Below are 14,461 nucleotides of genomic sequence, written 5' to 3' on the forward strand. Positions count from 1 at the left end.
GTCAGGAATCTGGAACACAGGCCACACAGTCTGAGGTGTAATGGACCAGACCAGAACCCCTCAAAATATTTTAAGAAGGTAGCCTGGTCCCTAATTTTTTCTTATTTTAAAGGCAAAGATAAAGTGTTATGTTCCAGATGCAATTCTGGACTGGTCAAACTAATCAGCATTAAGCAAAACACAATTTATTTAAACACTATAATTAAAATACAACAAAAGAAATAAGAATTTCACTATTACTAATTAGCTGTTGCAATATAGTAACATCCATTAAATACACCCTTTGGCAAAAAGGCAAATTCAGAAAGCAGATTTTCTCACATGCAGCTCTGTAGTAGGAAGAGAAACCCCAGCTTCTAGCTGTAACTGAGAGAGGGGAAAAGATAACTTCCATTCCTTCAAGACTCCAGCAGTTTCTGCTAAATCTAAAAGCTAAAAAAAGCTAGAAATCCTGGTCTATGAGAGCTAGACCCAACTAGGCTGCTCCTTTTGTTCCAACGTTTAAAACAAAACAGGGCCTCAAAAGCTGTTTACATGACCACACAGACTGCTCTCCACCTCTTGCTAAATCTCTCTTTTAAAGAAACCAGGACATAATACACTTGCTAAAGCCACAGCATTGTCACACAGGATAGGGGGCCGAATATTTATGACTGAGATAGTGAGAAATTATTTCACTCAGAGGGTTGCGAATCTTCAAAATTCTTTACTCCAGGACTTTATGGATGCTCCAATGCTGAATATATTTAAAGCTGAGCCAGACAGGCTTTTGTTCTCTCAGGAAGTTATCAGAAATGGGGACTGGAAGATAGTTTTTAAACCCCTAGATCAGGCTCCATGAACCTACAGTCTCCTCCTGCGCCTGTTACTTATGCTCTGAGGAACATTCCAACTGTTTATTGGAATGATGGACTGATACCAGGACTAGTCTGTCATTCAATCACATGGGCTCTAGCTATTCCATGTTGGTTTTCTGAACACGAAGAAAATTTTATACTCTCTTCTTCATGCCCAATTAAAGGAAATATCATTGTGAATTTTGTATTAAATTATAAGTACAAGGACAGAACATTCCGAAGAGCTGCATAATGTATACAGCACAAGTTCTGCAGCCTATTAGTTAGTTACCTATTCTGAGTGCAGATTAATTAGCTGCTCGCACTCATCTTTCTGATGAGAAGGTGCGTATAAATGACACATAGCACTGCCAAAGGTGAACTGGGAAGTTCTCACCGGCACCTTAACCAGTGCTTATCCCTCCACCAACTAAACTAATGCAGATAAACTTGTTATTATCTCATTGCTTTTTGTGGGATTTTGCAGTACACAAATTTGTCTGCTGTATCTCCCATGTTCAAACAGTGATTATACTAATGTAAAACATGTTAAAACATCCTCTGAAAGGTCCAAAAAAATTAAACTTATTCCTTCCTTTTCAGTGATATTTCCATCACTGTGAACTGGCAAGCCATTTTTTGCACGATTTAAAATAATCTACTCCACAGTAAAGCCAACAGCTTGGGGAAAGAAATGGGAGGTCCAGATTTTTACCTTCTTACTATTTTGTTTCCCAACAACTTTTTCTGTCTCTCCAGTTCCACAATACTGAAGAAGTAATAGCAAAGCGGCGTTGTTATTAGAGGAGAGACCCAGATCTGAGTCCCATCATGGCTGATTGTATGAAAACCCATCTGGTTTATTAATGTCCTTTAGGGAAGAAAATTGTTTTCCTTACCAGGTCTGACTGATATGGGATTCCAGACCTACTGGCAATGTAGTTGACTCTTAAGTGCCTTCTGAAATGATCTAGCAAGTCATTTATTTGTATTCTACAGGCAACTAACTTTGGGCAATAAATAATGGCCCAGTCAGTGATGTCTACATTCCATGAGTGACTAAAACAAATCTTCTAATGACACGTCCATTCTCCCTATAGGATCAGGTTGTGAGCTCAACTCTTATTCTTGGTTCTTTCTTATACTCAATTTCTTCTAATCAGGCTTTAAATAAAAAATTCATGTTATACTAAACTGTTGAACACAAATAAGGGTCATGGTTCCTCAGCGGAATGCAACAAAAGCCAATTTCATGACGTTATGAATGATTCAGCTGCATACATGGGGCAAATAAGGGTGAATGGCAATAATGGCAGGATATTCAATGTTTAGATGAACAGGCAAGCATAGAATCATACAACATGGAAACAGACCCTTCGGTCCAACCAGTCCACGTCGACCATAATCGCAAACTAACTGTTCCCACCTGCCTGCGCTGGCCCATATCCCTCCAAGCATATCTTATTCATGTGCTTATCTAAATGTCTTTTAAATGTTGTAACTGTACCTACATCCACCACTTCCTCTGGAAGTTCATTCCACACATGAACCCACTTTGTGTAAAAAAAAATTGCCCCTCGTGTCTTTTTAAAAATTTTTCTCACCTTAAGAATATGTCCCTTAGTCTTTGAAATCCCCCAGGCTACAGAAAACACACCTGCCATTCAACTTATCTATACCCCTCAAGATTTTATAAATCTTTACAAGGTCACCCCTCAACCTCCTATGCTCCAGTGAAAATAGTCCCAGCCTATCCAGACTTTCCCCATAACTCCAAACATCCTTTCCTGGCAACATCCTGGTAAATCTCTTCTGAACCTTCTCCAGCTTCATAACAATCCTTCCTATAACAGAGTGACCAGAACTGGACACAGTCCTCCAGAAGAGGCCTCACCAATGTCCCGTACAACCTCAACATGATGTTCCAACCCCTATATGCAAAGGTCTGAGCAATAAAGGCAAGCATGTTAAATGCCTTCTTAACCTCCCTGCGCAAACTTTAAAGAGTTATGTACCTGAACCCCTCAGTCTCTCTGTTAATACTGTTATTATTATTGTTGCTATTATTACATTACTAAGGCCATGGCATTAGCCCATGTTGCCTCACAGGGAAGCATAATCTCATAGTAAGGGGCAAATCAATTAGCACTGAGATTAAAGGAATTTCTACACTCAGAGGTATTGAGTGTTGGAATTCTCTATGTTGGAGAAATATGGCAGCTCATCATTGTGTACATTTGAGACAGTGATAGATAGGTTTCTAAATACTAATGACATCATGAAGTATGAAAATAGTGCAAGTCCATTTTTATGCTTTTTGCAAAGATTGCATTCATATTCTTTTTTTTATCTGTTTCTTGGTCCTCATTTACTTTTTACAAAAAAGTACCTAATCCCTAAATTTATTACTATTTGTGGCAACTTGCAACTCATATACAACCCTTAACTTCCTTTGACAGACATTTGTTTGCATTTTTACAACTGAAACAATGTGTAGTTGGTATGAAAGCCAGGTAACAGTTCCATTGTTAATGTACTGCCATGCCGTTTAACGTATTTTCCCGATCCAGATCAACCAATATCTCTCATGCTTTCATTAATAGCCCTTATTCAATTTAACACTCTTTCTTCAGATTACACTACCTCACTTTCAAACGTAATGTAGAATTCTATGATATTGTGGTCACTCATCCCTAAAGATTCTTTTGTAACAAGATTACCAATTAGAATAGAATAGTCATTTATTGTCACTCGTATTTTTAACAAAAAAAATTGAAAAGTGTTTTAGTCACCATACCATGGCACCTATAGATATTAAAAAAAAATAAAAATTAGGCCTTTTTGATTATATAATACTAGATCCAATATTATCCTATAGTCAGCTCTTCAGGATGCAGTTCCAGAAAACCATCCCTAAAGCACTCCAGAAACCCATCCTGCACAGCATTAGTACTCAATTGGTTTACTGAATCTATATGCAGATTGAAGTTACCTCTCATAACTGTGTTGTCCATACTAAGAAGCTTCCCTCATCTCTTTATTTATAGCGTGTCCCACACTGCCACTACTATTTGGTGGCTTATAAATAACTCCAACCAATGTCTGCCGCCCCTTGCTGTATTTTTAAAGTCCACCAAAAGAGATTCTATAAATTGTTCTTCTGATCTGAGAATATCCTCTGATAACATACTGATCCATTTTTATCTACACAACTCCACTTCCTTTTCTTTCTTTTTGGTCCTTCCTAAACGTGGAATATTCTTGAACGTTTAGCTCCCAGTCCTGGTCACCATGCAGTCAGGTTTCTGTTCTGTAATTAACTATTTTCCTTTATTTATGACGTTAGATCATCTAGTTGCTCATGTTGTATGCATTCAGATATAATGCCCTTGACTTTTCAACTTAATTCTGCATTCAAGGGATTCTTGATACTTGGTTTTGATTCTCCTGTCTTCTCCTGTCTTCTAGTCTCCCTTCCAGTTTCTCTACTTCCGGTTGCTAATTTGACTACTTTCCAAAGTGGGTTACCCCTCAGATTTCCCAACCCCCTGACAAGTAATTCAATCCAACCCCAACAACACTAGAAACTCTCCCTTTGTGGTAATTAGTCCCAGTCCTGTTAAGATGGAACCCATCCAGCTTGGACAGAATCCATTGTCCCAGAATTAGTTCCAATGCTGCAGAAAGCTGATGTCCTCTTAACAGGACTGCTATGCACGATGTCAGCCTGCCTGGGGAGGGTGTGGGAAACTAGGGGTAACCCAAGAGTGAAGAACAAACAGGTTTCTGTCAAGGAAGAAAATGATTTACAGACTTGAAAATGAAATCAGCCGAGATACAGTTCCCCATCTCAGTACCGCATACCACATGGATAAACAAAGCATATATTTATCAGCTCACATATTAACTGCAAATCAATACAAATGACGCATGTTACATTACAGTCCTTTAACATTCAATGAGACACCAACTCCAGCTACAACTGAATCCCTGAAACACTGATATCATAAAGGGGCTTCGTGCAATTGATTTTCCAAATAAAAGGTAACTATATGCTGCATACTCTCACACAATGGGTGACAAGATATGGGTACTTTATATGTTTTCTTATTCATTCATGGGATGTAAGCATCACTGGTTGAGCCAACATTTATTGCCTATCCCTAATTCTCCTAGATCCCTAATTTATTGCCCATCACTAATTCCACTTGAGAAGGTGGTGGTGAGCTGTCTTCTTGAGCCACTGCAATCCATTTAGTGTAGGCAGACGCATAATGTTGTTAGGGATGGAGTTCCCAGATTTCAGTTCAGCGACACTGAAGAATAGTGATATATTTCCAAGTCAGGACGGTGACTGGCTTTAAGAGGAACTTGAAGGCATTGGAGTATTCATGTATCTGCTGTCCTTGTCCTTCGAGTGGTAGAGGTCATGGGTTTGAAAGACGCTAACTAAGGAATCTTAGTGAATTTTTTCTGTGTACCCTGCGGTAATTCCTTCTCTAGACAATTTACTCTTCATATAACAAGATTTGTTTTAACATGAAGAGACAAATGGAGTGAATCAAAGACTGGCGTGTTCTTCACTGGGTCAGACGAACTTGGATCTTGAATTGGAACCAGTAACTAGTCAGTTTTATAATTTAGGTTGATGCGCATGAAGTCTCCTTGACTGTTCATTGTCTCATTGAAAGGCTCTTGACAATTGCCCATGACAGTTTTGCTACTTCAGAGGGATCTACATAATGAAAATAACTTCTGATTGGTTAGGGTCTCCGAGGGGGACCCTCTGCATGGTCCTTTACAATTTGTAAAAGCTGCATCTTCAGTGTTTGAAAGAAATTTGATGCCTGAGAAGGTTATTCAAAGTAAACAGCAAGCTTAGATCAACAGCATAAAAGTCTTAATAGCATAAAAGACTTCAAGCTCTCATAAAGTAATAGTGCAAAAGTTAACAGAAGAAGTTAACTCTACGTGCCTTGTTAGCTAAATTCAGGAAGAAAAGACAACCTTTGAAAGAAACCAGCAAGAGCTCAGCTGTGAAATAACCTCAAGCAGCACAGCAAGATTTTAATGATCACCTGCTACTCAAAGGGACACTTATGCGTACACTACCAAAGGGCAGCTTTAATACTAGATGCATACCAAAGGCTTTTATTTAAACAGAATGCATGATGTTTACAGGAGTAGAGGAAGCTATTTTGCCTAGCATTCGTGTACTAGCTCATCGAGTGAACATTCCCATTTGTTCTTATAGCCCTTACATTTTAGCTGTAACTATATCAGTTCTTCAGCCTAAAACCTATCAATGCCCTTTTAAAATAATTTATGGAATCAGCTTCCACCATCATTTTAAAAAGACTGCTAGATCCTGACACCTCCGAGTAAAAAATAAGTTCTCTTCGTCTCCCCATTGAGACTTTTTCAATGCTTTTAAATCTGTGACTTCTATTTCACACACTCAGAGGGAATAATTTTTCCCCATACAGTTCTACAGCATGGAGACAGACCCTTCAGTCCAACTCATCAATGCCGACCAGATATTCAAAATTAATCTAGTCCCATTTTCCAGCATATGGCTCATATCCTGCTAAACCCTTCCTATTCATGTACCCATCCAGGTGCCTTTTAAATGTTGTAATTGTACCAGCCTCCACCACCTCCTCTGGCAGCTTGTTCTATACACACACCACCCTCTGCGTGAAAACATTGTCCCCAGGTTCCTTTTGTATCTTTGCCTTCTCACCTTAAACTTATGCCCTCTAGTTTTGGACTCTCCTACCCTGGGAAAAAGATCTTGGCTATGCACCTTATCCATGCCCCTCATAATTTTATAAATCTTTATAATGTCATTCCTCATCATCTTACAATTTTTCATTCAAACATCTCTTAACCTTCTCTCTTTCAAGGAGAACAATACTAGCTTTTCCAACCTGTGCTATAACTGTACTGCATCATCCTGGTAATATGCCTTATCCATTTTTCCTGGTGTGGTGCCCAAATTATCCTTAGTACCCAGGCTGAGGCCTAACCATGGGTTTCCAAAGATTTAAAGCACCTTGCAGAATCTCAGGACATCTCCTAGTGATTTAAATCCAATGAAATACTTATTGAAGTGTATTGTAATGTAGCAAAATTGGAAGCCTCCTTATACGCAGCAAGGACAATGTGATAGGTCACTGTATGATCTGTTTTTAGTGTGTTGATGAGGGGTAAGAATTTTCCAAGATATGTAAAGAAAATTTCCTGACTCATTTTCAAACCAGTGCCACAGAAACGTTATGTCTACCCTGGAGGACAGGTAGGGTCTCAAAAGACAATGGTCCAATTTGACAATACCACTTTGTTTGATTATGTGCATCAGTTTGATTATGTGCTCAGGTTTCTGGGATGGGGGCCTTGAATCAACAGCCTCCATCTGAAGATAAGTTCTTAATATTGTCGCTAAAATGGTGCAAATGGATTAAGAAGCTTTGTTTTTCAACCTGCCTATCATCTGTGATCTTTGAATACACATTGAGAGTTTGTGTAAGATTTATCATTTGGTTACCCTACAGTGGGGAACTTATCAGTGACCTCCTCTCTTACTCAGGAGAGGACCTATCTTGACTCATACTGCAGCTCGAGATGTTTTGAGGGCCATGCAGCTTAACTTTGTACAGTAGGCCATGCTGCATTTACAGTTACTTTGACACTTGCTCTTTTATCTTCTTTGAGATAATCATTACAGAGAGGTTCATTCAAAATCCTTTTTTAAGCAATCCTTTCTTAAATAATGAGGTTACATTTGCCAACTTCCAAACTACAGGTGGTATCCCAAAGTTCAAAGAATTTTGAAAGATGATCATAAATGCATCTATGTTCTTTCCAGCCACCTCTATCAATACTCTAGGATATAGATCATTAAATCCAAGTGATAATCCACCTTTTGTTCCTGATTTTCTCTGAACTTTCTTAAAAATAATATTACAGTCGCTTGTCTACACTAGTCCCTAGATTGTCTATTATTTCTTGGAGATTTTTGATACTGTTCTCAGTGAAAATAGACACAAAGTAGTATTTGTTCTGTTTCTCTTGGCCACTCCCTTATTCCCCATTCTCAAATTTTCCTGATTCTGCTTGTAATAGACCCACATTTATTTTTTGCTAATCTTTTAGTTTATACATATCCTATAGAAGCTTTTATAGTCAATTTTTATGCTTCTTGCTCATTTACTGTCATATTCTATCTGCATAAATGAACTAAATAGAAGAGTAAGGGATCATGTAGGGGATGATTGAGGAAATTAAATGAACTAACAAGGCAATAGATCAAAGTAACAATTAATGTAATGATAATCACGATACGGCAAGAAGGAATGGTGACTGGAAATTTAAGAGTGTGTTAGCAGATAGGGCTAGAGTTCATAAAATCAGTAAAACATACTCAATTATGAGTTCTGCACCTGAATACTAATAGAATTCCCCAAAAAACAGATGAATTGGCAGCTCATATAAAAATTTATACGCACGAGCCATGACAGAGATGTGGCTACAGGGAAACTAAAGGTGGGACTTGAATATACATGGGCACATGACAATCAGGAAGGACAGACAATCAGGGAAAAAAAGCTGGTGGCTCTTTAACGGCTCTGTGAACTAATCCTGCAGTGAGAGAGATGACCTTAGTTCAAATGTGGAATCAGTTTGGGCTGAATGAAAAAACAACATGAGGTGGAAAACATTTGTGGGACTGGTCTAAAGACCAGCAAATAGCAGTGATTATGTAGGTCATAATATAAACCAGGAAATCAGAGTTGCAGTTAACAAGACTACTACTGTAATAATGAGGGTTTCCCAGCTGCAGATAGAATGGGGAAACCTATTATTACTAATGTCGTGGAAGCTGAATTCTTGAAATGTGTGTGAGATTATTTTATAGAACAATATGCTGAGGAACCAACATATTCCTTTAAATCTATCACTGTGCAATGGGAAAGGGTTAATTAATAATCTTGTTGTAAAGGACCTCTGTGGAATGAGTGACCATAATATGACAGCATTTTGCATTAAATTTGAAAGTGATGTACTTCATTTAGAAACTAGAGTATTAAATCTAAACAAAGCACCCAATGAAGCTTTGAGGAGCAAATGGGCTGAGGTGAATGGGAAACTGCACTTAAAGGGTATGATGGTAAACAGACAATAGCTAACATTTAAAGAACTCATACACAATTTACAACAAAAACACATTCCTTACATGCACAACAACCCAGCAACTAATGTATTCCAACTGCATTGAACAAAATAAATAAAGAAGTGTATTAGATCACAGAAAGCGACATAAAACAGCCAAAACAGCAGATTGATATCATGTCTTTCATGACCTGAGCTCATCTCACAAAACTTTGCCAGTAATGAAGCACTTTTGAACTATGGTCATTTTATAATGTCAGAAACTTGGCAGCCAATTTCTACACAGCGAGATCTCAACAGCAATGTTCTAATGATCAGACAATTTGTTGTAGTGATTGAACGTCAATTTTCCCTTTAAGATTAACAAATCTGGAGGGTGAAAGTGAAGTGTGTGTTTCTGTGTGCGAACTAATTGTGGAACAATTTGTAAAATAGTTAACTAGATGTTCCATGCAAATGGTGCAGAAGAGATTGCCACTGGGATTATACTACACAATGCTCCTTTGTGAGGCAGTATCCTGAGTTTACAAACCTCCAGTTTAAGATTCAGGAAATCCCAATTGATCTTCTTACAAACTGCAAAATATTCTTCCACCCTGTCCCCAACCACCTACTACAGCATTGTGAATTCAAACATCCCAGAATTCCAGTTCGAAAAAGCATTATCCTCCTTTTTCACCCACTCTCTTACATGGAAGCAAAGTTGATTATAACAAGTTGATGTTCCCTACTTACAAACATGTTGTGTCTTACACAGAGTAGACACTCAAAAGTACCTTTTCATAGTATTTGATCTCGTATTCAGTATCATTGTCACTGGAATAGTCGGACTCTTGCCATGCCAAGGTAACACTCTTCTGTTCAACACGCTCTGTCCTGATATCCGTCACCTGTAATATTCCTGGAAACAGGAGCAGAAAAAAAAAATCAGCATCATCAAATATAAAAGACAAAACACTGACAGATTAGAAAGCCTTTAAAACTTGGTTTATTATCTACAAGCAAAATTGCCTCAGACACATTAGAAAATGCTTTTCAGGATGAAATTTGCTATCGACAATGGTAATGGTGAGGTGTCGTACCAGATGTGAAAAATTGAATTATTTTTTGATCAATTCACAAGTAAGTAAAAAAATACATAATCCATACATTCAGCTCAATGTCAATAGTTTTTGGAATGCTCAATAATTCTAGATTTCTGAACAAACTATTGAGCAATTATTATGCATGACTTGAACCTGTCTGCAGCATGAGAAGCAAACCATGTCATCCAACACAACAGAAGTAAGACAAAGTATTTGTGGTGTAAAAGTGCAGTAACCTGTTGTACATTTGCAAATGGTTAACAAGTACAGCTTCACAGACCCCATCATCACCGTTAAGCGAATGGGCTGTACAATTTAGCAGTATTAAAAGTATATATAAATACTTTGATATCCATTTCATACTTTGCCATTAGTTCTTGATTGGTTTGAGCTATAGGGAGAGGCTGAATAGGCTGGGGCTATTTCCCCAGAGCGTTTCAGGCTTATAAAGGTTTATAAAATCATGAGGGGCATGAATAGGGTGAATAGACAGGATCTTTTCCCCAGGGTAGGGGTGTCCAGAACTAAAGGGTGTAGATTTAAGGTGAGATGGGGTGGGAAAGATTTAAAAGGGATCTAAGGGGCAACTTTTTAATGCAGAGGGTGTTGCGTGTATGGAATGAGCTGCCAGAGGAAGTGGTGGAGGCTGGTACAATTACAACATTTAAATGGCATCTGGATGGGTACATGGATAGGAAGGGTTTAGAGGGATACAGGCCAAATGTTGGCAAATGGGACTAGATTAATTTAGAATATCTGGTCGGCATGGAGGAGTTGGACCAAAAGGTCTGTCCTGTCTTGTACATCTCTAAGCTCCTCTGCTCTTGACTCTAATTGTTGCACAGATCATTAGGATCAGGGGAAATTATATGATGACAGGTTGTGTAAACTGGAGTTCCCACAAATAAATAGCAATTTCATTAAGACATACAAGATTCATAGAATCTCTACAGTGTGAAAACAGGCCATTCAGCCCAACAAATCCACACCACCCTCTGAAGAACATCCCACCCAGACCCATTCCCATTCCCCTAATTTCCCATGTCCATCCCACCTAATCGATAAACTGACGTTTTCCCAGCTACTATCAGTTCTGAGGAAGGGTCACCAGACCCGAAACATTAACTCTGTTTTCTCCTTCACAGATGCTGCCAGACCTGCTGAACTATTCCAGCAACTTTGTTTTTGTTTTTTTTCCACCTAATCTAAACATCCCTGAACACTACAGACAATTTAGCATGGCCAATCCACATACCCTGCACATCTTTGGACTGTAGGAGGAAACCAGAGCACCTGGAGGAAACCCATGCAGACACGGGGAGAACCTGCAAACTCCAAACAGAGCCCGAGGATGGAATTGAACTCGGGTCCCTAGCGCTGTGAGGCAACAGTGCTGGCCACTGAGCCACCGTGCCACCCTAGATTCTGAAGGGGTTTGAGAGGGTAGATGCTGAGAGACTGTTTCCAATGTTTGGGGAATCTAGTAGGGTATAGGAATCAATAGGGTACAGTTTTAGATCAAAGGGTTGATCATTTAGTACTGTGGTGAAATTACTTCATTCAAAGGGTTGTAAATCTATGAAATTCTCCACCCAAGGATTGTGAATTCAATCACTGAATAAAGACATTTTGGCAGCTCACTATGAATCACACATTGAGCCTACACTAAATGCAGAAATTACATTTACAGTACTATTGAAATAAATATGTAGCATAAAAGCTGTTACCATGACAGCAGTTATCAAATAATCATTATTCAAATAGAATTATGGGACTTAAGTGCCACTAAGCTTTGTAGGGTAGGCAGCTACTGTCAAAATTAGATGAATTAATGTTAATTTTTCTGCATATGGGGGCAATAAAATCATAATAAACTGACTACATTAAAGTTTACCATTGAATCTTTTAGCTATGAATTTGATTTAGCCTATTTGACATTGCTATCCTGTCTGTACAATGTAATAATGGAGATTTACCTCAACATTGAAGTTTTACTTTCCATATTAAGAATTTCCATGTCTTACTTTCATCTGGGAGATGTGAACTACTGCATATAAATATGCTAATATATTGTCCAAAAAATATTTTCAATCTTGACTTAAAAGTAACAGGGTGAATTTTCTCCTCTTGTGTGATGTGAGCAATGGTGAAAAATGGGAAAACGGTCAGCGAGAATGAAAAAAAATCAGAACCTCGACTTCAAGGGAACTTTCTGGATGTTTCCTTCAAGGTGAAAATGGAGAATTCAGAATTGCATCAAGTGGTCACTCCCTGACTTCCTTTTTAATTCAGTCCCAGGATGTGGGCCATGCTAGTTGGACCAACAATTTTTGCCCATCCTTAGTTACCCTTGAAAAGGTGAGTAGCCAACTATCTTCTTGAACTGCTACAGTCCTTTTGGTGTAGACAGACCCATAATGCTTTCAGGATGGATCTCCAGAATTGTAAACCTGTGATAGTTTCAGAGGCTCAACACTCTTTGGCTGAAGGCATATCTCCTCATTTCAGTCTTGAATGACCCATCTTATATCCTTAAATTGCAATTCCTGGTTATGGATTCTCTGGTCATTAGGAACATCCTTCCTGCATTTATCCTGTCTAGTTCTGGCACAATTTTATAAGTTCCTCTGAGATTCCCCTTCATTCCTCTTCATACCAGAATATGAATGAATGAATGAATGATTTATTGCCACATGTACTCTACTATGAACAACACACTAAAATACAGTGAGAAGCTTCAGCTATCACCACAATACCAAGCCATTTGAATATTTCAAAAATAAAAAGATGAAGCTGAAAGAAAGCCCATCTTCGTTCTGTTGCCTCCACCATGATTCCTGAGCCAGCTGACCGATGACATCTGTGCCACCACCCCTCTGCCCACCAACGTCAGAGTCGCTACTCTTCAGGCGCCTTTCTCTTCGTCGCTGGGTCCACACGACCAACGGGGCCACCATTGGCGGGTCCCATGTTGGACCCACGCTCGGAGCTCCCGACTCCACTGCTGCCATCGCCTCGCCGATAAAGGAGTCTTTACTCTGCTGCAGCCCGAGATTCCTGGTTCCGCTGCCAGGCCAGGCAGCTGCCTTCCCAAGAGTCCCGCCCCCAACTGCTCTCCTCCATGATGTTGCTTCTCCACCACAGACCGGAAGAAGATGAAGACGACAAAAAGGATAAGGAAAGGAGGGAAAAAGTGGCTGTCTGGAGCAGACAGGCCCGGAGCCCAAAACACAGCCTACCTCGTCAGTGCCACAGTCTTGGATGGCAGAATATAGTTGGAATATAGTCCTAACCGATTCAGTCTCGCCTTGTACTTCGATTCTGCCATCCTATTATGTTGATTTCAAATTTAATAATTATTGCAGAGTTGAGTTTGATGGATATAAGAGATATCTAGATTTTTTTTAAAAATGGTCAATGAAATTACAACAATTTTTTTTTTAAATGGTATTTCTTGGAAACTACACGTTTTCAGGTAATTGCTGACCACAACTGCTTGAACTCACTTCAGGAATAATATTATATGGCTCACTGGTGTCCAATTGTTACTGCATGTGGGACTTAATTTTAACATCTCATGTCCATGCATAGGATGGAATGTTCATTGAACTTACAAAAAAAACTGCAAATGGGACTAAGTAAAACCCAGCAGAAAGAGTTACAGATATTTATCAAAAGTGTTTAAAATATCGCAGTCCAAGTTTTTGATTTGGGGCGTAATGTGCTTTACACTGATAAAATTTATAGTCCATGTTTTGCTGCAATAGTTAGCTGGTTTTAAATATAGAGGTTGCGAAATAATGAAAACAAGGAAGGTCCATATAGTTAACAAGACAGATGAAAAGTTGGTAATGGAGATGTTAACTATTCATAGCCATCATCATTATCATTTCATCCATTACAGACCCAAAATGACATGCAGAAAACCTTCACTGAGGACAGCTTTGACGACCATAGTTTGAAAGTCACTTGTTCTGTCCCAGCATGCTACATTACCACATCTCCTTACCCCCAATTATTTATAGAGTGTATTGCAAAATAGTATCAAAAGAATTTTGATATGTACTTGAATGAATCAACACTGTCCACGTATACCATCTTCCAGGGGAGCTCACTTTCACAGATTTAACTCTTGTTCCCTAAAATATTGCTTTTGTTAAGAAGGGTTCCATTGATGAACATAGTTACAGGTTCAATCCTAACTTTGTCATCAAACCGGCCGACAAAGGTAGTGCCGTTGTAGTCCGATGCACCGATTTTTACATTGCAGAGGACACCAACTCTCGGACATTCTTCCTACCTCCACAAGAACAATGACCCCACATCTGAACATCAAGCCATTGTTATAACACGGTGTGGAGCTGGATG

At 38.9% G+C, this 14,461-nt stretch overlaps 1 protein-coding gene across 1 annotated transcript in view; it reads right to left on the minus strand.

The window, feature by feature from the left end:
• Positions 1–14,461, minus strand: part of LOC109914512 (ephrin type-A receptor 7) — a 527,439-nt gene that overhangs the window by 84,269 nt on the left and 428,709 nt on the right. Inside the window, exon 6 of the mRNA XM_048613049.1 lies at positions 9,785–9,909. Coding sequence (XP_048469006.1) covers positions 9,785–9,909 — 125 coding nt within the window. The remainder of the gene's footprint in view (positions 1–9,784; positions 9,910–14,461) is intronic.

The sequence above is a fragment of the Rhincodon typus genome, chromosome 27 (genome assembly GCF_021869965.1).
Source record: "Rhincodon typus isolate 14 chromosome 27, sRhiTyp1.1, whole genome shotgun sequence".
In the NCBI taxonomy this organism is placed as follows: Eukaryota; Metazoa; Chordata; class Chondrichthyes; order Orectolobiformes; family Rhincodontidae; genus Rhincodon; species Rhincodon typus.